General features: G+C 36.6%; 3 protein-coding genes across 14 annotated transcripts in view; 2 read left to right on the forward strand and 1 right to left on the reverse strand.

Annotated features, from left to right (window-relative positions):
• Nucleotides 1-2290: 2290 nt before the first annotated feature.
• Nucleotides 2291-4614, reverse strand: LOC127946182 (calcium/calmodulin-dependent protein kinase II inhibitor 2-like). Its single transcript, XM_052542551.1, has 2 exons — nucleotides 4179-4614; nucleotides 2291-3566 (listed from the first exon to the last, which is right to left on the reverse strand). Exons 1-2 carry the CDS (start codon nucleotides 4345-4347, stop codon nucleotides 3496-3498), a joined length of 240 nt encoding a protein of 79 aa, XP_052398511.1. The 5' UTR covers nucleotides 4348-4614; the 3' UTR covers nucleotides 2291-3495.
• Nucleotides 4615-5493: 879 nt separating this feature from the next.
• Nucleotides 5494-10542, forward strand: LOC127946173 (acetylcholine receptor subunit delta-like). 2 transcript variants are annotated; one of them, XM_052542536.1, is made up of 13 exons: nucleotides 5494-5670; nucleotides 5741-5876; nucleotides 6209-6354; nucleotides 6466-6510; nucleotides 6626-6735; nucleotides 6823-6978; nucleotides 7083-7195; nucleotides 7275-7475; nucleotides 7624-7735; nucleotides 7895-8009; nucleotides 9136-9346; nucleotides 9448-9566; nucleotides 10139-10542. In XM_052542536.1, exons 2-13 carry the CDS (start codon nucleotides 5819-5821, stop codon nucleotides 10319-10321), a joined length of 1569 nt encoding a protein of 522 aa, XP_052398496.1. In that variant the 5' UTR covers nucleotides 5494-5670; nucleotides 5741-5818; the 3' UTR covers nucleotides 10322-10542. The 2 variants fall into 2 exon arrangements, with proteins under 2 accessions (XP_052398496.1, XP_052398495.1); XM_052542535.1 differs by having other exon boundaries at nucleotides 5494-5876.
• A 4507-nt stretch (nucleotides 10543-15049) lies between these two features.
• The window catches only part of LOC127946161 (connector enhancer of kinase suppressor of ras 2-like), a 68785-nt gene continuing 59064 nt past the window's right edge, over nucleotides 15050-24770 (forward strand). For 6 of the 11 annotated variants that reach the window (XM_052542501.1, XM_052542503.1, XM_052542506.1 and 3 more), the window contains exon 1: nucleotides 15051-15594. In XM_052542501.1, coding sequence (XP_052398461.1) covers nucleotides 15531-15594 — 64 coding nt within the window. In that variant the 5' untranslated portion in view covers nucleotides 15051-15530. Of the gene's footprint in view, nucleotides 15595-24770 lie in introns of all 11 variants that reach the window. The other 5 variants (XM_052542500.1, XM_052542502.1, XM_052542508.1 and 2 more) reach the window with 1 other exon arrangement.

Consider the following 24770-nt stretch of genomic DNA (forward strand, 5'->3'; position numbering starts at 1 on the left):
TTTCAGAATGTTGTCTTAAATATCCCCTAACATTCAATCTGAAATTCAAACTCACAATGACATGTTGGTGTGTGTGTGTGTGTGTCAGCAGTGAGGTGTATCCTGCCTACCAGAGCTCCTGTAGTGGTCCGACGCCTCTCCTCTGGATTTGTTGCAAAGAAACATCAAGCACTACACCAAGCCTCAGCAGAACACAAACTCTGCATTAATAAACCAGAAATCTTTCATTTTTAATTCTCTGCTGAAATGTAATTTGAGTCTAGATCTCGTTAAGAAAAGGATCTTGAGTGTTTTTTAGATTGTTCTGTGCTAGTTGAGGCACTAGCCTACTTCATGGCCAATTACACACCTTCTAGGAGGCATTCGTTTGGTTCATCGTGAAAACTGTTACAGCAAATGAAACTTTTTAACTGAAATTGAACCTTCTTGGATCAGGATTTGTGGTTGTAATTCGGTTGTTAAGTGATGACGTAAGAAGCGCTGTTTCCGGGTCCAAGCCTCAACTCGCTTCACTTGAGAATACGACCTCAGCAGCCGTTTATGAGCACTGTTTATTCATATTAATAATTTAAGCTAAACGCTTTCAAACTTACGGTATACACTACAGTCTCCGTGCTCACAGCGTCCCAAACACAAATAATTTTTATATATTTTTTTATATTTATATTTTCATTGTCTGGCTATCTGGGACTTCAGTATGGAGGTAAATGTTACGATTATAACTTTTTCGCTAGTATTCTATAACATTGTGAGTTTATATTAGCACCTTTGGTTGTTTTCTCGTTGTAACTGATAGAGCGTTTGGACACAGAAGCGCTGCTACGTGACGTCAGACTTAACAAGCGAATACAGATGAAAGCACATTTGAACTGCTAAATAGAATTATGCAGAAAATTCATAAATATGTAAATCACTGATGCAGTCTATTTAAATAAGTGTTTATTTTTAAACCTGCATTTTTTATTTAAAAAACTATTTGTAAAGTAAAGAAATTATAAAAACTGCCACAATGGCACGATCATAGACAGGAAAGGGCATGATTGCTATCTTCGTCTGAGTCGGGTTAAAACTCTCTGTTCAATTCGCTAGGCGATTTTCTGATGTATGAATGATACTAAGGATATTATTTTAGGCTATAATCTGAAGTTATGAAAACAAGGTTAAAATGTGAGGAAAATGCAAACATGGCCCAGATGTTTTCAGCTGCATCTGTGGGTATTTTATTATTTTCAAACAGTGATAGAAAATTACAGATTTTAAGGGGGGAAAATAATGAAATATCTTCTTCTTTTAAGCTGTCTGTATGTGTTATAAAGTTGTTACTGATATGTTTTAACTCAGCATTATCAAATTAGATATTAGGCCTTTTTTGCAGGCTTTTGCTAATAATATTTTATAATATTATTTTGTTTCAAACACCTAAAGCAAAGATGTTCACTTGAAAACAAACATCTGCCCTGTTGTCAAACTGGTCAGTTTGGACACCCTTTTTGCTTCAAAACAAACGTCACCTTCCTGTTCTTGTTGTATGATTGTTTAAGCCCGGTGGAAAGATCACTCAATAATGGCTTATGTGCTCTAGTTGTTTAAAGAAGGGTTTATCTCCAAGGGGTGTATGGAGGATTGTTTCAGGTGAGTGGAATTATGGGATCATAATTATAGGAGATGGACGAGTGGTTTAGTGTGTACTGTGCAGTGTTCGGGTGTCCCGTGCTCACATTTGGATATTATAGATATAGTCATCCCCTGATGGAAGTACAGTTTCATTAAGTTGATCATTATCTGGTTACATACATTAATTGTTTATTATTTAGCTGTTTATTGTGTTGGTCTGAATAGAGAATAGCTATTTTTATGAGTATAAACTAGTAAGGTTTATTTATCTGCAAGTTTATTTAAACCAGCTGAAGGTTTGCATGCCCTGGTGCATGCGCTACAGTGTATGTTCATTGATTATTCCATTCCAATATATTCATATTTTTATATTCTCTCAGCTTGGTTAAAGGGGCAACACTCACTATAATTTCTGAAAACAGCTGAATTTATCCCATTCGGTCTCATTCCTGCATTAAGAGCCTCAGAGACCCCTTAAATTCATCAGATTGTATCCAAATTAAAGGATTGCCCATGTTCTGCAGTTCACTGTTTTTATTTTTCTCTCAGTATTTGCTATTGCTAGTCATTTATGGATCTACTGTATGTTCTCATTTCCCCCCCCCCCCAGTTATTAAAGTACAAATATAAAGAAAGAAACCTCATTATGAATAAATCATCTGAATTCATTTATTCATTAATTTGTATAATGCAGAGACATTTGTGTACATTTTTTTGCTTCATAAATTAGTTTAAGCTTGAAAAATATTTCATGCACAATAAACCACACACTGAACATTTTAAAATGATACAAGAACAAATAAATAAATAATCAACTGATATGCTCAAAAAACAAACAAACAAAACAAAAAAACACTGATGTAATTACAGTGAGGGTGCTGTTGAACATACTCTGAAATTATATTTCCAAACCATTTCATTATCAACAAAGACATGATCACTTATTGCAACAGAAAGCATGTTTATGCTAATGTGTGAAAACCCCTCCCCAAAATAACATTCACTCTGTCCTCTATGATTATGTTTTATGCCTCTGTATCCTCACATACCCTGTCTGTATTGATGATCTATTAGTCTTGTTCTGAGTAACAAATATTCAGATATAAAAAATACAAATATTGATTTCAGTAAAAACAAACGTGCCTGGGTTTAAAAGAGGTGGAAACACCCACAATGGCACAAGAGAAAAGCTCATGCAAAGAGAACCGTATATATTACTCTATACACGACGCCAAACCAATAAACAGTCATAGAAAAGATGCAATAAATCAAACAAGAAGCACTCCTTCTCATTTTCGCTCCATTGCTGATTCTTCAGATCTTCCTCGCTGGCGTTAAGTGGATATAAAATGTATTTTGGGCATATGATCAGTCAAGGATTGAAAATGGAATGGATGTAGATGTGACGGAAGTGAATAAAATCTTCCCTCGATTACATACATCATCCCATTTCCATGCAATATATATATGTAGCTTATTTCTCTGGAAAGACAGTCAAGTTGTGCTTCAGGTGCTGAACTGGACAGCTCCCTTGAACGAGCAGCTCATTGTTTGATAGATGCCTATGAAACAGGGGCTTCTGTTTGTTGATGTCGTGATGAAATCTCACACCCAGACCCACGGCGTCTATGAGACGAGGGGCTTAATGACCAGAAATCTTGGGAGGCTTTCTTCACAGCAGCGGTTTGGGATGGGTTTCAGTTGGAGAATTGCCAGCATCTTCAAATCTTGCTATTTTAACCCATTGTGCAGAGTGGCTCTTCATCCTTCGTCCTGTACTCATACACTGAACCATCTTCACCTCTCGTTCACATGCACAGGCGACAAGTGCGTCAAACCGGTGATTAAAAGAAAAGGTTGAAAAAGCATAATCTTTCAAGTTTACACACCGGGAGTTGACTTGTCTGTCATCCCTTTGAGAACTTCGTCTATTCGGTCATCTTCGATGACCACTGTGGAGAGAGGACACAGATGTTTAGTAGAGCTTTTAAACTGTATGCATAAAGGTAAGAAAAGCAGCATTTATCTAATTATGTCAGCAGGAAAATGTGCTATCAAGGGCCATTTTTTTTAAATGTACTGTACAGTATGTTCACTAAGATCATTTTAGTAAAAATAATTATAACTGGAATTGGTTAACTGTAGGTTCCCTCATCACATACAGTGAAAAATTATATTCGATTTTATTTCAATGCAAAAATATTATTAATAAATAAATAAATAAATTCCCATTAAATTTACAGTGAAAATTATAAAACATAAGGCAATACATATATGTTAACTGTAAAATGTAAATTCAATATAATGCATATTTATACATTCCAAGAGTATTTTTAAAAGCATATATTTGACATTTTGTTCAGATTTATTTCTTTATACTCACTTTTTTTATTAAGCTTACTGTTTTTTTTCACATATCTGATAATTTGTGTTTGTCTGTGTAACACTGTGCTCTGTTTTTCATGTTTATTAGCCATCGTTCCAGGCAAGATCAATTTAAATATGTTATGGGGATTGCATACATTAATTTATTTTAAAGTTTTATTAACCCGTATGATACCTACCGTGTTTTGCCCTGCCAATCTGCCCGAGTTTCGGTGGCCTTTTGGACTGTGACGTTCCGAAGAACGAGTTCGTGTCTTGCAGTCGACAGCTGAAGGAGAGCTGACTGACATCACTGTCCGCCCCGTAGCCGTTCATCTTCCCCTCGTTGTATGGCAGCACTTCGGACATGGCTATCCTACTCAAATTCCCAGCTAAGAAGTTGTGAGGAAAAGCTAATAGCCTATTATTTGTAGGAAGTTATGGATAAAGTCTTTATAAACTACTACTTTTTTTACTCAGTGTTGGAAAATAACTCCAGGTAAGAGCTTGGAGCAACTTTCTCTCAGCAGGTCCAGTGTGCTGCTCTCCTGAGCGAACCGTCGGTTGTACCGGAGAAAGGAGGGATGCGTCCGCCTGCTGATGAGCCCTTGCGAGAAATACAGGGAGATCTCGAGACCATAAAGGAAACCCAGACGGAAAAGTGAAGTCATTCATCCGGGTTTGAAAGGGGAGGGAATAGGGAGAAATAAATAAATAAAGATGCGCGAGGGAAAGACAGTACAATAATACAGTAAGACGTTTAACTAGGAATTAAACTATTATTACTATTTACCTATTACAAGAAAGTAATCAATTATTGACTAGTATTTCTTAATTTCATTGTTTACTCCAATATAAATTATCCACTTGTGTTTATTCCTATTTCCGCATCCCAATAGTTACAAGTAGCATGTTACTAGTAACCATTTGCAATTTTGTGGTTCAGTATATTCCAATATTGATGGCACCCAGTTTTGCGTACTAGTAGCCATTCATCAGCTCTTGTCGCTTTTAAGTATTAGTAAAGTGACAAGAATGAAAATCTGAATAGAATACAAATAAAACCAGATATAGCAGTGTTTATTTATTTTCCTTATCAGTTAATTCAGAATCACATGATCTAAAATACACAATTTAAGACTTGGCTAATCCCAAATTTTATGCCAAAGCACTGAGTAAATGGATAAATATGTGAAAATCTGCGGCCCATCTTTGGCGTTGCTCTGTTGGCTCCCTGTTAAAAACTTGAGTTATCTTTTAGCTCCCTCTGCTGGCCATTTTCAAGAGATCCTAGAGCTTGTATAGTAGCAAAAGAGGAAATAAAATAAATGACTAAACCATGAAAATCCAACCTCTTTTCCGACTCATGTCAGCCAGCACTGAAAGCTGATCTGACTTTTGCCTTAAAGACTCACACTGTCTGTGCAAACACATTCTGTTCTGGTGACAGGTGGCCTGCTGTAGGATCACCACTGGAATGTTGTTGGTCCATTTTTAGACTAGCCATGTGGACCAAAGTGGAGAGCGGTGCAGTTGGTATCTCACAGTTTATGAGGGCTACTTTGGGTCGACTTCTTGGCTGAGATAAGAATGAGTTTTATGAAAAGGACATATATTTTTTGACTACTTGGCTCACTCTCATTTTGGGCCCTTAAATATAGCTGAGCACCCCCTACAGTCTCTTTAGTGCAGGTAGTCAACATTGGACATTATGTGTGTGCTCTTTTCCTCTCTGGATTGATTCCACACCTGTCTGTGTCAGTCAAGGGGAAAAGCTGTGCTGAAAAGCCCTGGTTGTGCACGACAATAACAGTGAAAGGAAGTCATACAACGGCATGACATGATGAAAAGCTTTCTACATCTGTTCACGGTGTCCTTTTTTTCCTTCTTTCTCCAAGGTAGGACAAACTAATGAAATATTTAATAGCTTAATATCTGTCAGCTGTTCTTTCGTGCTTATAAAGTAACACAACTACTAAATAAGTTATAGCACTTTAATAAAAAACTGAATGCTGATTGCATTATATAAAAGATTGTTATTTTATCAGTAGAAGATGATGATTATTATGTTTTTACGATGACTTTTGATTTTACGTAGCGGACCCCTACAATTATGTTGTTTTGTAAAAGTACTACATCCATTTAGCTATTTGCTTCATAAAAATGTGGCACCCAAATATAAATATTTGATCAAACTTTCTGAAAGGTGAAGATATGTTCTGTTTTGTAGGATGTTGGGGCCGGAATGAAGAGGAACGCCTCATAAACTACCTTTTTAAGGAGCGTGGCTACAACAAAGAGCTTCGTCCGGTCCAAAATAAAGATGATACTGTAGACATTTATCTTGCACTGACACTTTCTAATCTTATTTCCTTGGTGAGTACATAATACTGCCAGTATAAACAGTTTCATACTTTAATATATGTCAAATAAATATTGTCTGATACTGTGCCAGACTGTCAAACAAAGATGTTTTTTCCACGACAGAAAGAAGTTGATGAAACATTACTAACAAATGTGTGGATGGAGCATGTAAGTACATTATATGGATTCCTAAATGTGTGGTTTAATTTATATATATATTTTTTGTTTAGTATTTAGTATTTAATATGTCTTCTCTAATATATTTCCCTCTTGTTTTCTTAAGGGCTGGACTGATTATAGACTCGAGTGGAATGAAACAGAGTTTGATAACATTCCCGTCCTGCGCCTGCCGCCAAGTATGGTCTGGTTACCAGAGATTGTTCTCGAAAACAAGTATGCTGTCTTTCTCCATCATGTTTTATTTCTCGATATTGATGTTTTTTTTATGAAAGCAGCATCATTCATTTTTCTTTAAAATAGCAATGATGCCCAGTTCCAGGTGGCCTATTACTGCAATGTGTTGATCTATCCCAGTGGATATGTGTACTGGTTGCCTCCAGCTATATTTCGAAGCTCCTGCTCGATAAACGTCAACTACTTCCCTTTCGATTGGCAGAACTGCTCACTAAAGTTTAGGTATGTTTTGTAGTATGTTTATACATATTATTACCTGCTGCATGAATTACTTCTGGTATTTTATTGCTTAATGACCCCCACGACACTCATTCTGTCTCTATCAGCTCATTAACTTACAATGCCAAAGAGATTAGTTTACATCTGAAAGAGGAGCAGAACGAAGAGGGAAAGTCCTACAAGGTGGAATGGATCGTTATTGATCCGGAGGGATTCACAGGTGAGCTCTAACAGAAGGATATTTATCTTTTTCTGCTGTTTCATCCAGATACGCAATCTTTCTGTCTCCTTTCTTGCAGAAAATGGCGAGTGGGAAATAGTTCACAAGCCTGCCAGGAACAACATTTATAAAAACATCCCAGTGGAAAGCAACAAGCACCAGGATATTACCTTTTATCTCATCATTAGACGTAAACCCCTGTTCTACGTTGTCAATATAATCATTCCCTGCATGCTCATCTCTTTCCTGGCTTCACTCGTCTACTACCTGCCTGCGGACAGTGAGTGATCCTGCTGTTTACCATACTGTACATATGACAGAAATACAATGACAGTTTATTGAAGGAAGCCATTAATTTGTTTGTTACATATATTAAAATCCATATATGTTACAAAACGGTATGTCATTCGATCTTTTTCCTGTTTCAGGTGGTGAGAAGATGACATTGTCCATCTCTGTGCTGCTGGCTCAGTCTGTGTTTCTGCTGCTAATTTCACAGCGTCTGCCTGAGACGTCTATGGCAGTTCCCTTAATTGTGAAGTATGCCACTATCAGATTTATTGCATGAGGATGTTTCAGTATCAGTAATATAGAATAAACTCATAAAGCTATTGACGGTACTAAAGTATTGATTTTAAATAAATACACAGTTTATCAATTAGCAACAGTAAAATAATAACAATTAATATCTGTTGACAGGTATCTGATGTTTATCATGGTATTGGTCACTGTGGTGGTGCTGAATTGCGTAATCGTGCTCAACTTGCATTTTCGGACCCCCAGCACCCATGTCATGACCGAATGGACCAGAGAGGTCAGGCCCTCACTTGTCTCTGCAATAATTACGTTTTTTTGCACGTGAACTGATAATCTCATGCATGATAAACTTTGACTATTGTGTCCAAAAATTTTGCTTTTTTTATTGATGGTGTGTAAGAGTACCATATGCATAATTTATTATTATTATCATTATTTTCATTTCATGTTCAATAATAACTTTCTGTAGTATTTTGTCTAAATGAATAAAAAGTCAGACACTAACAATAGCAAAATCAAGTAATTTAAATACTTTCAATGGATTTTGATCTCATAACATTATAATGTACAGTATGAAAAATAGGATTGACATTTGCTAAAGATTACATTTATTTATTTTTTACTTATTTATGCATTTAGCTGAAGCTTTTATCCAAAGTAACTTATAAAAGAAAAACAAAAGCAATTTGTCAATGAAAATTTGATGAAAATGTTCTCACCCTCAGGATGTGCATTTAAACATTAGAATTACATCACTTGATCAGCAATGGATCCTCTGCAGTGAATGGTAGTCCAAACAGCTGATAAAAACATCATAAAAATCTATATGAGATTCACACAAATCCAGTGGAAAAGCTACAAGCTGTGTGTTTGTAAGAAACAAATCAAATTTCTATTTAACCTTGTTTCTGGGTCAACACACAAGTCTTATATCCATAATATTGCTTTCTCCATGCAGTAAAAATGTTGTCTGAATCAGGAGAGAGATATGCACAGATTAAGCCCCATATACAAGTGAAAACCATTCTAAAACAATTTTAGTGGACTTTTTCATAGGAGTAAGAATTATTAGGGATTTTGGCCAGAAGCAACAATTTAAAGTTAAAACAACTTGATGGATTTGTTTCTTAGAAACACACAGCTTTTTACTTAACAGGACATTAATCGAAGGATTGAAGTCTTTTGTGACTTTTGTGATTATTATGATTTTTTATATATTTAGCAATTTAGACTCTCATTCTGACGGCACCCATTCACTGCAGGGGTTCCATTGGTGAGCAAGTGATGTAGTGCTACATTTCTGTCCTACAAAGAAACAAATGGTTGGTCTGAGGGTGATTAAATTTTTAGCAAATTTCCATTTGCACTATTTCTTCAACGACTGCTCATCTTGTCGGCTACAGTTCTTTTTGGAGCGACTGCCTCGTCTTCTCCACATGTCCCGTCCAGCCGATGACAAACCCAGCCTGGAGGGAGCGCTGCCACGGCGTTCCAGCTCACTGGGGTACATCGCCCAGGCCGAGGAGTACTACAGTGTTAAATCACGCAGCGAACTGATGTTTGAGAAGCAGTCTGAGAGGCATGGCATGGCTGCTCGCCCAACTCCCAAAGCTAGTCAGTCCCACATGATCAGCATAACACTTTAAACTCACATTATGATCATATTTAAAGTGTTATCACACTTGAATACCATTAAAAGAGTAAATTCTTCACAGCGTACACATCCAGTAATGACTCAGAGATGTCGGATCAGCTGTACAACGAGATGAAGCCAGCTGTTGAAGGAGCCAATTACATCGTTAAGCACATGCACGAAAAAAATGACTATAATGAGGTAAAAAGACAATTAAATCCAATGTTGTTGTTTTTTTAACCCAACAGACTTTTAAACCTTGTTGACAAAATGTGTTAAGAATATTTGACACAGCATGTTTTTATAGTTATTTATGTATCACAAATTAGATTACAATAATAATTGCATCTAGTATTTCTGAATAATTTGGAACATATTTTTTTGTTTGTTCATTTTGTTTGGATCCTTTTAACATATAAATATGTTATATTAATATAAAGGTATATTATGCATAATATTTCAGAATTGTATATAATATCATTTTATTATATTATTATTTACTGTATAAATTAAATACAATTCCAAATATTATCACGTTTTAATTTCCACTATGAATTTATCTTATAAAACTATATATTAATTTAAATTAAATTAATTATTAATTTAATAAAAATTTTTATCCATTTAATTTAATGATTCATTTAATTACATTAAGCACATGCACAACATGAACATAACTAGACGGTGCTGTGTGAAAAATTAATTGGATTAGTATTATTTTTTTCATATAAATATAATTTTTTTCACAAGCATAACACATGTTTCTTCTTCAGGAAAAGGACAACTGGAGTGGGATTGCCAGAACAGTGGACCGACTCTGCTTCTATGTGGTCACTCCAGTTATGACATTAGGAACCATCTGCATCTTCCTGATGGGCATCTACAACCAGCCTCCAGCGCTGCCCTTCCAGGGAGACACTTTCACCTATACAGAAGAAAACAAGCGCTTCTCATGACCTCTGTACACCACACCAGTGTCCTAGATGAATAATGAATAATAGCACCAGCACTCTGTGAAATATCATATAGGATGTTCTGACAGTAATGCATAGCATGGATATAAATTACTTTCCATTTAGGCTTCTTATGCAGCTTGATAACTAATATTATGTAGCCTATGTGGTTTAATAAATCTGCCTCTTCTGCTCTGAGAATAAAATAATAATGCTTGGTTTTCCTCCTGGGTGTAATTGTTGTTTCAGTGGGTAATCAAAGTTTTACCACATCCATTTTTGCTGTGTTGTTATTGCAGAACAATCTCGCAGGAACATGTTCAGAACAGAAGCAACCTAATCCATTGAGAGGATCATGGACATGCAAGGAAAGTGGAACCCACTATTTTAAATTATAAATACATATAGAAATGGAACAGCTCACAAACCAGCCTGAAAGTCTGTTATGCAGTTATATAAATAAATCATAAATTCTGCACTGCAGTGTTTGAACACTAGGGTTTAGTATTGCACTCAAATACTGTTCTTCGTCCTTTTTCTTTCATAATTAACATTGTTGTGGTACTGAAGTACTTGAGCTATTATACAGCACCATAGAGACAGGAGAAGGAGAAAAGCAACTGGAGTGAAAAATGTAGAGGTTTGATTATGCATAGTGTAATAGACCGTAGTTGATTCGTGCAACCTTTAGGTCTAAATTACATCCTGTCATTAAAGTACATAAATCTTCCTTGGTGGTGGAAACACAGAGTAGCAGACACAATAAAAAAAAAAAGGTTTGAAATGGAGAAAACTTGATTTTGTGTGCAAACCTACCCATGGAAATGTCTGTCCTCAGTGTGTTGCTTTGTGGTTGCTAGGGGGCCAATTACTGTCCCTAATCAAAAGAGCCCAAACTTTATATTTTTTACCCCTACTTTAATGCAGTCTGCCCTTGACTTGCATAATTATTTAGCACTCTCTCCCTATCAGTACACACACAATCTTAATTTAAGCCACTGCTTGGAGGCCCTAGTAAATTCAGACTGTCATTATCTTTATTTTATTATTATTTTTTTTTTATAGAAAAGACCAAGCTTCAGATAAGAGGCCACAATGTCCTCTCTCGGGTGTCTTTGCCCCATTTAGATGAAATGAGGATTTTCCTACCATTACAGTCCAAGGCCCTTCCCTCCAGTTCAACCCTCACTGAAGTTCTGAAATGAATAATTAATAGTTCACATGCTGTGGGTTATTAAGTAAAATAACTCAGTGCTCTGTCGTGTCTGGAAAATGATCTAGGAGTTGGTAGAAAGTTGTAATCAATTGACTCTTAAAAAACATGTTACTGTGGTCCACACAGATTGGCCTTAAGATTGGATCTGAAATCTAAACTGGAGATTAATCCAAAATTGCTGACAGTGGGGGGCTGAAGAATAGATCTATATCCCCACCACAGGGACCCCAGCTCCTCTAGATATTTGTCCGTTGGTCTTGATAGAATGGCTTAATGGCCTGCAATCACTCTATTGGAGAGTGTTTGTTTAGCTTTGTGGAAACGGCCATCCATCAGCAGAGCGGTTATGTTATTATACTGAGAGAGAGAGAGAGAGAGAGAAGCTCAGACCAGCGAGACCAATAGCAGAAGAGCAGGCTCATCAAAAGGCATTGTGACTACTGAACCAAAGTGATTTATCAATCTTTAGTTGAGTAACACTGATGTAATAATGTACATTGTACAGTAAAGCTCATCTTTTTGTTAAAGGACATTTATGAATTCTTACATTTTATATTTGTAAATACATTAATCATCATTCACATTTCCCATAATTTCTGGAGTATGGTTAGATTCTCAATTTGCAAGAAATGCTCTTTTTTAGATAGCTTAGTTAGCTTGTTCCCATGAAGCGTGTTAACAAAACCCTAAATGGTTCATAAAAACTGGGTTGTGATTCAGTCCGAATCATTCTGGTAGTTCACCCTGGTAACTTTACAAAACAGTATCACGATACTTCATAACAACAAACAGGAACGATGGATTAAGCGAATATTTTTCTACAATCAGAAACAAACCTGCAAAATTACTCTAATGTTTGCCAGTGATGAAGACTTGAAGTTCATGAAGACTTGTGAAGGACTCTGCAGGTAAATACATTTTCCAATCAAAGAGCTACAAAACATTAACAGTAACCTACAGGAAATCATCAATGATTTTTTTTTTTTTTAAATATATATATATATTTGGAGTGTTTATACTTATTTATTGGTTTGTGCACTAAGTTGCAATATATATTTTTTCTATCTGCTTATTTATGATTTAAATTATTGTTGATGTAGTTTAGATTTGTTAGCGATTAAAAGGAAAGCTTTCTGTCCCTACCGCCATATTAATTTTATTCTTGTAAAAATATATTTGTTTGTTTGTTCCTTACAAACTGTGGAGAAATGTTCTGTAATAACTGGCAGCATGACTGACCATTCCTTTCACATCATGCTTCCAAAAGGAAACTCTGGCTTAAAGGGAACAAGTATACAACCTCTCAGCTTGTTCTCATGACACACAGGTATCTTGGTGCCACACAAACATATTTCACCCAGCTTTGTTTATTATGGATAAGCAGCCCTGTGGCAGCTGTCAGACAGCACTGCTAACCCACTTCATTTCCCAAAATAGCATACGCTCTCTTTTTTTGCCATTTGAGAAGAGTAGAAGCATCATGGACTGGGGAATAAATTTAACATCTCCACAACATCTAAGCCGGCAGGAAAAAATAATAAAAAAAACCCTAGTTCCTCCCACTCAAAAGCAGCAATGCGTTCTGAAGCCGATCCCCCCTCCATCCATCTGAAGCTGTTTGTTTACCACCCTGTTTGCACAGCAAAAACAGCATAAGGAAGCAGAGCTGACAGAATCTTTCGATCTGACATTCAATTGCCTCCGGAAGCAGTGGAAAGGAAAAGCTTGTCTTCTGTGTCTAAAACTATGATATCCAGATCTCACTATATAAGCATGTGATTATTACGAGATCACAACTCGTATATACATTAGTAAACCTGCATGGCAATGCTATTACAGAAAACATACATAAATAGTGAGATCAATCTTTTTTGTTTTGGTTAAAGGTGCTAGAAAAGGATATTTTCCATTTGTCTCTGTATGATCAGAAGGGGGCACACTATACCAAATATGTGAGAATACAATTAAAATGCCATACATTGTGACAAAGATCAGTTGCAAAAGCAGTTGCGGTCACACACAGCCCTGCTAAAAGAGCACACTTAAGGGACAAATATGAAATCAGGCACTAAAAAGCCCATGAGCTAGATGAATCTGACAGCTCCTTTTTTCCTGCTCTGATTCTTTCCTCCCTCTGTGATTAAGAATGCATGTTTATGGGGCAGAGCCCACTGATCACTGAGTCTCTGATCAGTAAGGTCCCACAGAATCTGTTGTATGATTCATGCTGACATACAGGGGCCTGATCTGGGCCCGACTCCAGTCTTCTGGCTCCATCTGCTCTGGTTCTGAAGTAAGGATGAGTTGGAACAAAATCAATAGGCAGCCAGGATGAAGGGCAGGGATGATGGTGAACTGCCGAAACTGTTCATGTTGGATGAGTTTGCCAGACCACTTCAGTTTATAGGGAAAACTCAAAAGGATTTTGCTCAGCATCATTTGGGAAAAACATGCCATATTTTCTCAACTTCTTTTAAACAGAAATGTTTTTGATAAAGTACTTTATTATATTTGTGTTTTAGTGAACCAGTTTAAGAGGTCTAAGACAAAATTCCTTAGGCAAAGAAAGTTACTTTAGACATGGCTGCCAACAATAATAAAGCTCAATAAACAAAGTTTTCTATCTAATTGTTATGCTAAGAACCTATATTTCTTTTGGGACTCTTTCTGTGAATAATAGATGCTGTAGCTGTTTACTTAAACATTCTGAATATGATTCCGAGTTTAATTTTGAGATCTTTTTCATTAGACCTAATGTTAAATTAAAATGCCTTTAGCCAAATGGCTCTGTTTATGAGTTACATATAAATAGCCGTTTTATATTTTGGTTTCAAAAACCTAGCATTTCTTTCAAAATTGAAGGATATTTTCTTGACATTTTAGGGCCAAGGCCAACATTTCTGGCCAAAACAATAGTTAAAATAAGGTTTTTGCATTTTCATGACTGCTTGTTCCAGTTGAGGCAACTTCATTGTTTAACAAAGTTTTGTTAAATGAGCTGCATGCTTTTCATATTCTCATGGAAATTAAATAATTTAATAGCGTTTTAAGACTTTAGGGTATGTTCTTGACTTTCAGAAATTGACTTTCAAAAATAAACCTACCCTGAGAGATGTTCACTAGAGTGAAATGTGTGGCAACTAGCACCGATTGACCTCCCATTTATGAATCTTTGCGTTATTCCTGTCACTCTTATGCTTTACGCTTCGATGGTCCTCCATCATTTTGGATTAGACCATAACATTAGTCACATATATCCCCATATGTGGCCACATCTCATGCAAATATAGCCCCTCTATAGGGCATCATTAGATATTCCAGACAAATACTTTGCGTGCACTGCTTTTACAGAGTTTCTGAAGCAGGGCGAACCAGCGTGCCCTCATTAAAATGAATACGGCCGAAAGCCTTTTATCCTCGTGGGAAATAAACCGAGCGCGCGAGTCAAATTCACTTTGCCGCACCACCCACAGGAGGAGCGCGCGCCCAATTGAATCAAAGCTCGCCGCTGCGTTTGGAAGCAACGTTCACTTGAGTCCCCGTGGGTACGCAGCACATTTCTCTCTGTCTTACTCTATATACTCACTAGTCCACCTCTGAAAGGTACAGACCCCTAAAGAGGAGAAGAAAACGAAGGGAGGGGAAGGAAGAAACAGGAGAGACTGCAGTTGGTGCATGGCATGAAGACGCGACTGTTGGGGACCCGGCTGAGCATGGCACATTATGCCAGGATAAGAGCAGATTCGGGCTCTTAGATATGGGTTTTTATAATAAGAAACCCTTAAGTTTGCAGGAGTAACGGGTTAGGAATGCGCTTGATGTCGTTCGGTGTGACGCTTTGGATGCGCAAATCTGGATGGGATGAAATCGCGTAACCGGGAGCCAAATCTAGGCGCTTAACGTAAGACCACCGATCTGAGCTCCCCAGAGCTGCGTTAAACCAATTCTTCTGCCCCTCGCAGCCGTGTTAAGGGGGCAACCTCAGAAAGTTTCGCGATGGCTCTCGTCATGGAACCTGTTAGTAAATGGAGCCCCAGTCAAGTTGTGGACTGGATGAAAGGTACGTGATGCGGTTTTGATCCCTAAACCCATCGTTTACTAACCTAATGGCGCAGGGTAGTCAAGAAAAAACACGATGTCTTACATTTCACTTGATATAGGAGATCATTTATGTTCTAGTTGGGCATTATTGATGTCTTTTTGTTCAAGTAGTGAAGCGTACAGGTGTCTGTGGTTGATGATGGCAATCAGGCAAACAGTGAATTACTGTTCGAGATGAAGTCTGACCGTCAGTTGACTGACTCGAAGGAGAAGTTAAAACAAAATTCTTAAAAGTATGTGTTTTTTTACTTGTATGTTCGTTTCAATTCAAATTTAGTAACCTATCCACAAAAGTTATTTCACAAGTTAGTTGGAAAGTATTAAATCGCTGCTAGCAAACAAAAGTCCCGTTTGCCTGAGGAGGTAACCATAGCAACAATTCGCCGTCAGGCCTCGAGCGCTTTCAGTCAGGAGCTGCATGGGATACGACAAAACACGATTAACGTAATTATTTATATCTTTACTATATATTTTCACAAATGTATACGCTTTCTGTTTAAAACGTCTTTAAGAAAGTTGACACTAAATACATTTTGAAACGTCGACAGACAGAAATTCCTTTAAAAAGTCGACCGCACTCAAAGCCATATAACTTCGATATCAAATCACATATGTAGCATCTTATATAAAATTGATGAGAATTTAACTTTGTTATGGCAAGGAGCTTGAACTCCGATTCAACACGACATAGCTGTACAATACCAGTAATGGGGAATGCTGGTGGCAGAGCATCAAAAACTACCTTTTTCATTAAACATGTATATGAAGGAGTTTCCTCGTGTATTAGTTGAAGAAGAGAAGCAGAATCCTTGATGCGCGGAGGCGGAGGGGGCAATTACGCACCTTCTCTGCTCTCGTGGGCGTGGGCGGCGTGTCCAGATTCGTCATCACGATAACAAATCGAGCAGTGAGTTATCGAGGTTGTATGACAGGATTCGAACACGTCCCAGTGGGATAATGATTCACAGATCTGTGATATAAGGCTTGTTATAAGGTTTCAGACATACAATTGTTCTTAATATCATGCCTTCGAGCTAATATGTAATGACGAAGTAGAAATTACATTATGAGGCTTCTGTCTTTGCAAATAATGATGGTTATGATTGCAGCATATTGTGCTATTTTAATAGTTTTGGCATTAGTTCACAGCTACTTTAGATTTTGGGGAGTAACATCCTCCTATATTCAGATTATTAGCACAAATAAATACATTTGGTCTTCCTGAATATGCGGTCAAAGCTTTAGCCTGGAACTAAATTCTCCCATTAAATCATGGACTTTTGCAAGTGCATGTGTACTAGAATTATGCAGTGTTTGTGTCTTGTCATTTGTGCATCAATGTGAGCATCTGTGAGGAACAGCTGAGAGACTATTCATCAGAGCAGAAGACTTCGTCAGGACTGTAAAGAAGGGCTTTTTGCCCTCATTTTGGATTCAGATTGTTATGTGTACCACTTTTAGTGATTGTAATTACATTTATTATTGTGCTTTCTATCAGTTTGTCTCATCATTCATCCATTAAGACTTGTATCTATGAGCTGTAATATCTCCCTAGACCCCATTAATGGCTTGGTACTGACCTCAGTTTACTGTCCTAATTACAAGCACATAACCTGCAAAAGATAGAGCTGCTGTATTATACCTGCTTGTGAAGAGCAGATTAATTTAATAGCACAACTAATGCAGCTTACAGAGAGACAGGATGTAGCTGAATCAGTCTGGTTCAGGCTGAATTGAAGTGGAGGCTTATTTGCTGTGTGTGTGTGTTGGAGGCGTACATATGTACATGAGCTTTAGGTCAAACTGTGACTTATAGCAAATTTATTTTTCAGTTTGTGACTCAGAGAGTCAGTGAGTGTTTTATCGATGCATGTACATGCTGCGCACACCCCCAGGCCTACACATTACACTCAGCACACCCCCTCTATGGCTCTCTCTAAATGCCATTATTAAAGTCTCACTAATGCTGGAATGGTGTATTGGTGCTCTGAAGGCTGCCTGGAGTGGCAGAAACTCATTTACTTCAGAATCAGCAAAGCATTTGGAAGAGACCACCGAGGTCCTTAAGGGGGGACTTAAGGTCCGTTCATACCAAGAATGATAACTATAAAGAAAACTATCTTATTAGTGTCTATACCAACCCATAATAATGTTCTGTTTATTGTTGGATGCAGTTTTGTCATCTGCCACTTTAAATGGTCAAGCTCTTTAAAGCAGGATTATGTGTTAATGTTTTTATCATTTATCAGCTTAAAAAAAAAAGTGATTCCGTTGACATCGCTTATCTGTGCCATTATCGTTATGGTTGTGGTGTGAACTCTACTGCTCTTTAAAATCAAAAACTATTTTTTAAGAAAAATAGGTTTTTGAAACCATTATTTTCCTTGGTGTGAACGGACCTTTAAAGGGATAATTCACCCCAAAATGAAAATTCTGTCATTAATTACTCACCCTCATGTCATTCCAAACTCATAAAGACCTTCGTTCATCTTCGGAACACAAATGAAGATATTTTTTACTTACTAAAAATACTTTCTGACCCTGCAGAGACAGCAAGAGAAATACCTCGTTCAAGGACCAGAAATTTAATAAGAAAATCGTTAAAATAGTACATGTAACATCAGTAGGCCAACCGTAATTTTTTGAAGCTACAGAAAATACTTTTTGTGTGCAAATTAAATTAAATTAAATTTTTAAAACTTTTTTTTTTTTTTTTAATAAAAATAGCAACTTTATTCAACAATTCTTCTCTTCTCTGTCAGCCTCTCTGCTGCCGTTCACGAGAGTACCATGACTTTTGCGTAAACCAGGTGCAGTGAATGGGTGTTCTATGTCAGCAGCACCACATGCATGCATCATGATTTATATGCATTTAATAAGTAAATATGGAGCTGAAAGAACAGAGATGAAGAAGGACCTTGAAGATGAAGATGCAAGCAAGACGTAGTACTAGGACTGATTAATGTTAAATGGAGGATTACTAAGTCTTGAATTTTAATGCTCTTGAATGAATATATAACTTTTCTATGATTAATTGTTGTTGTGTCTTATATGAGGCTGAGGATGCAGCAGGACATTTAATGGTACATCAGCCTGTACCCTGGAGACTTACAAGATTTAATAGAATGATTTGCTCCGTTCTGAAATAGCATGCCCTCAGTGTCTGGTTAAAACAACAATGTGTTTGGTTAGGTGTGGGACTGTTTGTAAGAGCTGCACTGTTTGGTCAAAAATATCTCCAATACTGTGATTGTGAATTGCAAATGATAACATAAATAATATATAAATATTAAAAATAATAATAAATATAAAAAAATATTCAAAACCTGAATATTTTTGTATTCTTTTATTATTATTATAGAAGAAAAACCATCAACGTACAGTAAACTATATAGCTATATAACAAATGTGGATAATTATAATTTGTTATTTAGTTTTAATATATGTTGATGTGTATTTTTTTTTAATGGATTTAATTATGTTTAACTATATACATATTTTAATATTTTGCTAAAATTCCATTTTCATGTATTAAAGTCTCATGTCTCAGAGTTCATATGAGGTTTTGCTCTCCATGCATTTTTCATCGAAAACTTGAAGTACATATTATGACATAATATTGCAATTTGCATAGAATAACTTCTTAGTGTTACTTAAACTAAATTTGTATTTGTTACAATAATGGCAGATTATCGTTAATGGAAATGTGACCTTATAAAGTTAGTCAAGGCATTTCCATGTTAATAATTAAGTCAGCAGTGGCCTTCATATCCTCACTTTTTAAAGATCGAACACCTTGTTTTTTTTTTTGCGGTGTTGGAAATGCAACAGCTGGAAACAGCTTCAGGGTGTCTGTGGGTGTGTATGACTGCTCCTTCCTCTTGATTAGCTTTCTGACCACAGGGCTTTAGATCTAATCAAGTTCTGTCACATCACTGCAGCCTCACAAACTCTGATAGACAGCAAGCCTGCTCTCTCCATCTCTCTATCTCTAGTTTTTACTTTGTTTCTCCTTTTCTTGCTTTCTCCCATAAGTGCTATGTATAATTATCTCCTGCGGCTACCAGTGTGCATCGCTTTCCATGAGTACAGTATGCTCATTTAGTAAAAGCACCAGAGACACAAATCCCATGATTTTTTTTAAGTATTAGAGATAGAATGTAATATGAAATTAACACAACACGAAGCTATGGGGATGAAGCTATCAAGCTTTTATCCAGATTATTGTTAGAAAAAACTTTTTCAGGTCCTATTTTGTATGTGTCAGGCCCTATTTGTGGAAAGTGCCATGTATCTGCTATGCTGGCCAACACATTCCAGAGAATAGAGAAGTAAACAGTCTCTGATTTAATTCCTGTCGCTAAAGCCAATGTCTGCATCTCTGTAAAGATTAGGGTGGAGTACTTTGACTGAACTCGAACTAGCCTCTGTGGTTTCCCAGTTAGACTGTGGTCCTGGTCTTGCTGTGCTTTTGTGGCTTGTGGTTTTACTGGGAGGCAGCAGTGCTTCAGATAGAGTCATTGCCTTGGAGGGAGTGTTCAATATAACTGACCGGCGCTGGGAGCTGTGCGCTAGAGCCTAGAAATCTGCTGACGGACCATTCAAGTCCTGAATCAGTACCAACTGAGATATTTTGGTATCAAAATCAATGACTGAGAATTGTTCATCACAAAGATGCCACAATAAATAGATAAAATGACTTTTATAGTTGATTAGACTCTGTTGTGCTCCTGTAAATATCCACTGTGTCTCATACCTTTGGAATAATACAACTTGAAAGTTTTTTATAATATATTATTGCATAAAATAATAATAATAAATAATTTGTTATTTTATAAAAAAAAAGAAATAAATAAAAAGAATCATTTATTAAAATACAGTAGGATTATAAATCTACATGACAAAAATGTGAATAAAAAAGTCTAAGAAGCTGGCTGTTATGCTTATTTAAATATCAGCTTCATTTCACATTCCGCCTAAAATTCTTTTTGAATTGCTTTGGAAAAACAAAACTTGAATATTTCTGTAATTTCTCATCATCATTATTATTATTATTATTATTATTATTATTATTAATAATAATAATCTTACAAAAACAATTAAAAAGAAGCAGGTACTGAAATACAGACTACAAAACTATACAACAAAAATGTGGATAAAAGCTCTGAGAATCTGGATATTATGGTCGTTTAAATAACAACTTTGTTTCAGATTTCTCCACAGATTCCTTTGGAAATTCCTTTGGGAAAACAAAACTTGAATATTTCTGTAATACATTGTTTATAATAAATAGATACAAAATCTGGATACTGCCGGATACAGCAGTATATCATGACTGTCCAAGGGAAACAACTGAGATACTAAAGAGATCGCGTTTGTGTTTTTTCCCCTTCGGTTGCTACATGCACATAGATCCAGCGATTATATATTATTCAGAACGCTTCAAGAACAAAAAACCTGAACTCATTTTCCTTTACGCCATTGTTCCCTTAAACTTTTTTCTTTTTTTTACCAATTGAGCAGAAGAAGAACCGCAGCTTCATTTGAAATATCCTGACAGAAAGATGAAAGACCATGTAACGGCACGTCTCTTTCTCTCTGCTCCACACCGCATAATTGATTGTCATGTAGGAAGGTGCATTAACAGCTTTTTACAGCCGTCTGCCTGAAATGAGACGCTGTCGTTTATGGCGTTGAGCTCAGAATGCTTTAGTACTTTTTCTGATGGTTAATGAGGTTAAAGGAAGTGTACTTGAGTGGAAAATGTATAGCACACGCTTATGGAGGTCATCAGAGCATATGTACTCACACTCACACACATATCAGGCTCTCCAACTAAGACATTTGGGGGATTCCAGGCCTGCCTTCGGGGTGTGTCCTAAGGGAACAGATGAATATTGAACATTTCATATGACATGTGTCGGAGCTGGGGAGGATTGACTGTGTGTGTGTGTGTGATAGAAATACAGAAATGGTAAAGAGCGAGAGGAAGAAAGTGAGGTTAAAGAGCTTTGAATAATAATACACACACGCAGAGCTTTAGCGCTGCGTCCTGGGCTGCAGCTTCGAGGGGTGGGTGTGTGGGTGTGTGGCTTGGCTCAGGGCGACTCTTCCCTCCTGTGAAAAAGTGTAAAAGTGTGTTTGTGTGCTGTAGGTGGGTGTAAAGGGTGTGAGTCATCTCTGAATCACTTTATAGAACTGAAGAACTGCAATATAGAGAGGAATATTCAGCAAAATACTTCAGAAAGGTACAGATACAGTATGTACTAGGTAAGAGGCTGTACGTGCAGCGCTGTTTGCCATTTGTCAGAGCTCACATTTGTCTTGTATGGTGATCGAAAGATCAACAGTAGTAGGGCTGCACAATGAATTGAATTTCTCATAATTAGAATCACAAAATTACGCAATCATTCAAAGGCACAATTAGCTTACTAAAAAATTAATTGCAAGGAAAGTGAAGAGATACGAGGAATAGTGAGATGAGGAAGGGGTGGGATAGGAATTTGGGAAATGATTCATTCTCAGGTTGCATCGCATGTCAAATCATACACACATATGGTTATTTTCTCAGATAACGGCTGTGGAACAGGCTGATCTGAAGAACCTATAATGCAGCCTCAAGAATGTCATTCTGAAGAGCAGTTAACATCAGAAACACAAAGAACCAGTTATATTTTGTTCAGAATCACAGAGAAGAAACCAGTCTGGGATTGTGTGTTTATTTTGTTGGAGAAGACTGTATTTATGAACATTCACTGTTGGTCCAAGATCCAGTCCATCAGCTGTCCTACTCCAGCAGAGGCTTGAGTCCCGGCTCTGCACAGCTGGATGGCTCATTTTGAGGCATGGATTATTTAACTGATGAATTCTCATCTCCAGAAAGTTCCCATTGGCTTTGAGATTTAGTGATGGACTCACACACACATGCACACACTTTTAGAGCCTCATCGCAGGTGGTGTCATGACAGAATGGCAAAAAGCCTGGGTAGGAGTTCACAGCTGATTCATGGGTATTCTTATCCCATCCTTTTGCAGTCTGTGTTCATGTTTCTTTTCAGGGGTGTTACACCTTTTTTGTAACTGTAACTGAGGCTACATTCACACTTGTAAGCCTTAATGCTCAGTTCTGATTTATTACTTAAGTCATTTTTTTTTGCAAGCAGCCAAAGCTGTGGCAAGCAGTATGCTGTCATACACGGAGGCCACTGAGAAAATGTGTGAGAATATTTGCATGAATATGATATGACTGTTCAGACTGAGATCGCATTGCAAAACATATAAAAGTGGCCCAAATCAGAACACTTGCAGTGTGACATAAACATAACAGGAGCGATGCTACCAACTTAAATACAATATTCAGTAGAGTGACAGTAGCTTAGTGTACAGTACATTTTCCAGAAACATGCTAACTTTCCCAACAAGTGGCTTTGTAACATATACATTACTGCTTTTTTTTTTTCAATAAATTTGCTTAACTGTAATTAAACAAAGCAAATTCTCTTATCTAGCTTTTAAAAGATGATTAATTAAATTAATCTGTTTAAATTATTCAATGATTAATTTAAAATACAGTAAAATATAATATAAAATATATCATATATAATATTGTGAAGTATTATTACAATTTAAAATTATATTATTTATAATTGTATTCCTGTGATGGCAAAAGCTGAATTTTCAGCAGCTATTACTCCATTCTTCAGTGTCACATGATTTTTCAGAAATTATTTTAATATGCGGATTTGCTGCTCAAGAAACACCCACTAGCAACCTTGAAAAGTTGCTGAACTGCTTAATTTTTGTTGGACTTCTTGAGATTCCCCGATGAACAAAAAGTGCAGAACAACAACATTCATTTGAAAAGATAAAAAAATATATTTGTGTGTTTAAAAACGATTTTGCTCGCCTCTTAAATGGCTTCCATGTGCTTATTTTGGTTTTCCTTGTAAACTTGTGTGTAGCTATTGTAACTAAGATTTAAAAAGAGCTAAAAGGGTAGCTTGAGACTCGTTGAACTATTTTCAATTACAAATATCGAACAGTTCATAAGTTTCAAGTTTTCAACAGTTTCAAAGTAGTTACTCCATCACTGCTATCTGTGTACCATTACAATTGCACAAATCACCAGCGTAGCCTTAAAACAAATCAGGAAAACACTATGAACAGTTTTCACAACAACCCTTTCAGTGGTCACCAAGTCTGCATAATGCACTGCACGGCTGCAAGAAATGAGGTGAACAATGAAGATGCATAGAATATAGAAGGAAAAGCATGACTAAATGACATTACTTAGAATGCACCTGGAATAGATGGGAAGGTTCAGAATGATCAAAATAACTCCAGATTGTTTTATCTAGGGGAAGTTTGGGAGGAGTTTAATACGTGTCATTTTTTAAGTGCTCAGGCTAAGCTTTTTTCTTTATATCCTTTTGGCCCATTTTCCAGCGTTTTCTCTCTTTCACTGCATTTTTTACTGTGCTACCTGTCAGAGGAGCAGGCTGTGTGCAATGAATAATGCACTATAACAGAGCGAGGTTATTCTAATACTCCAGTATGAGTGAGGGTTTGCCGAGACAGCGAGACAGTGGGGTCTGTTCAGGACAGAGTATATGATCTGTAAATAATATCTCAGATTCGTTAATCCACTACAGTGATGAATTAATCACAAGCTGCTTGAGTGTAAGCAGGGGGCACCTTTGCTGTCTGATAACAGTGTGTCTTCACTGCTGCTTCATGTCTGCTTATTTATGTGTGTATTTCTCAGCTTTTTCTCTGTAGATGGAACATTATATGGGTGGGAGCAAATTAAGCTGATTCTATCTTTTAAAACGTTATTAAGTAAAGCGTTTCTTCACTGTATTGGACTACATTTTCTACATTTTCAGTTTTTGAAAGTTAATCTTTTAATAAAATGTTTGTAAAGGTGCTTGATTAAATCAGAGAAACATATTTAAAGAATTGAAGGGAAAATAAAGTCTCTGGGACCGCAAACATGAAAATATACACTACTGTACAAAAGTTTGGGGTTAGTAAGATTTTTCTGACAGAAATAAATTATCTTTCATTCCACAACAATGCATTAAAACGTGAAAATAAAAATTCTGAAAAAAATAGTCAGTTTCCACAAAAATATTA

The sequence above is a fragment of the Carassius gibelio genome, chromosome A24, assembly GCF_023724105.1.
Source record: "Carassius gibelio isolate Cgi1373 ecotype wild population from Czech Republic chromosome A24, carGib1.2-hapl.c, whole genome shotgun sequence".
NCBI classification, from domain to species: Eukaryota; Metazoa; Chordata; class Actinopteri; order Cypriniformes; family Cyprinidae; genus Carassius; species Carassius gibelio.

What these genes read in the sequence shown, in the direction of transcription:
- LOC127946173 (XM_052542535.1), top strand. Translation starts at nt 5,819, where the DNA reads ATGATGAAAAGCTTTCTACATCTGTTCACGGTGTCCTTTTTTTCCTTC. An exon ending in TTTTTCCTTCTTTCTCCAAG is followed by an intron (nt 5,877 to 6,208) that starts GTAGGACAAACT and finishes TCTGTTTTGTAG; the next exon opens with GATGTTGGGGCCGGAATGAA. An exon ending in TGATCCGGAGGGATTCACAG is followed by an intron (nt 7,196 to 7,274) that starts GTGAGCTCTAAC and finishes CCTTTCTTGCAG; the next exon opens with AAAATGGCGAGTGGGAAATA.
- LOC127946182 (XM_052542551.1), bottom strand. Translation starts at nt 4,347, where the DNA reads ATGTCCGAAGTGCTGCCATACAACGAGGGGAAGATGAACGGCTACGGG. An exon ending in GATTGGCAGGGCAAAACACG is followed by an intron (nt 3,567 to 4,178) that starts GTAGGTATCATA and finishes CTCTCTCCACAG; the next exon opens with TGGTCATCGAAGATGACCGA.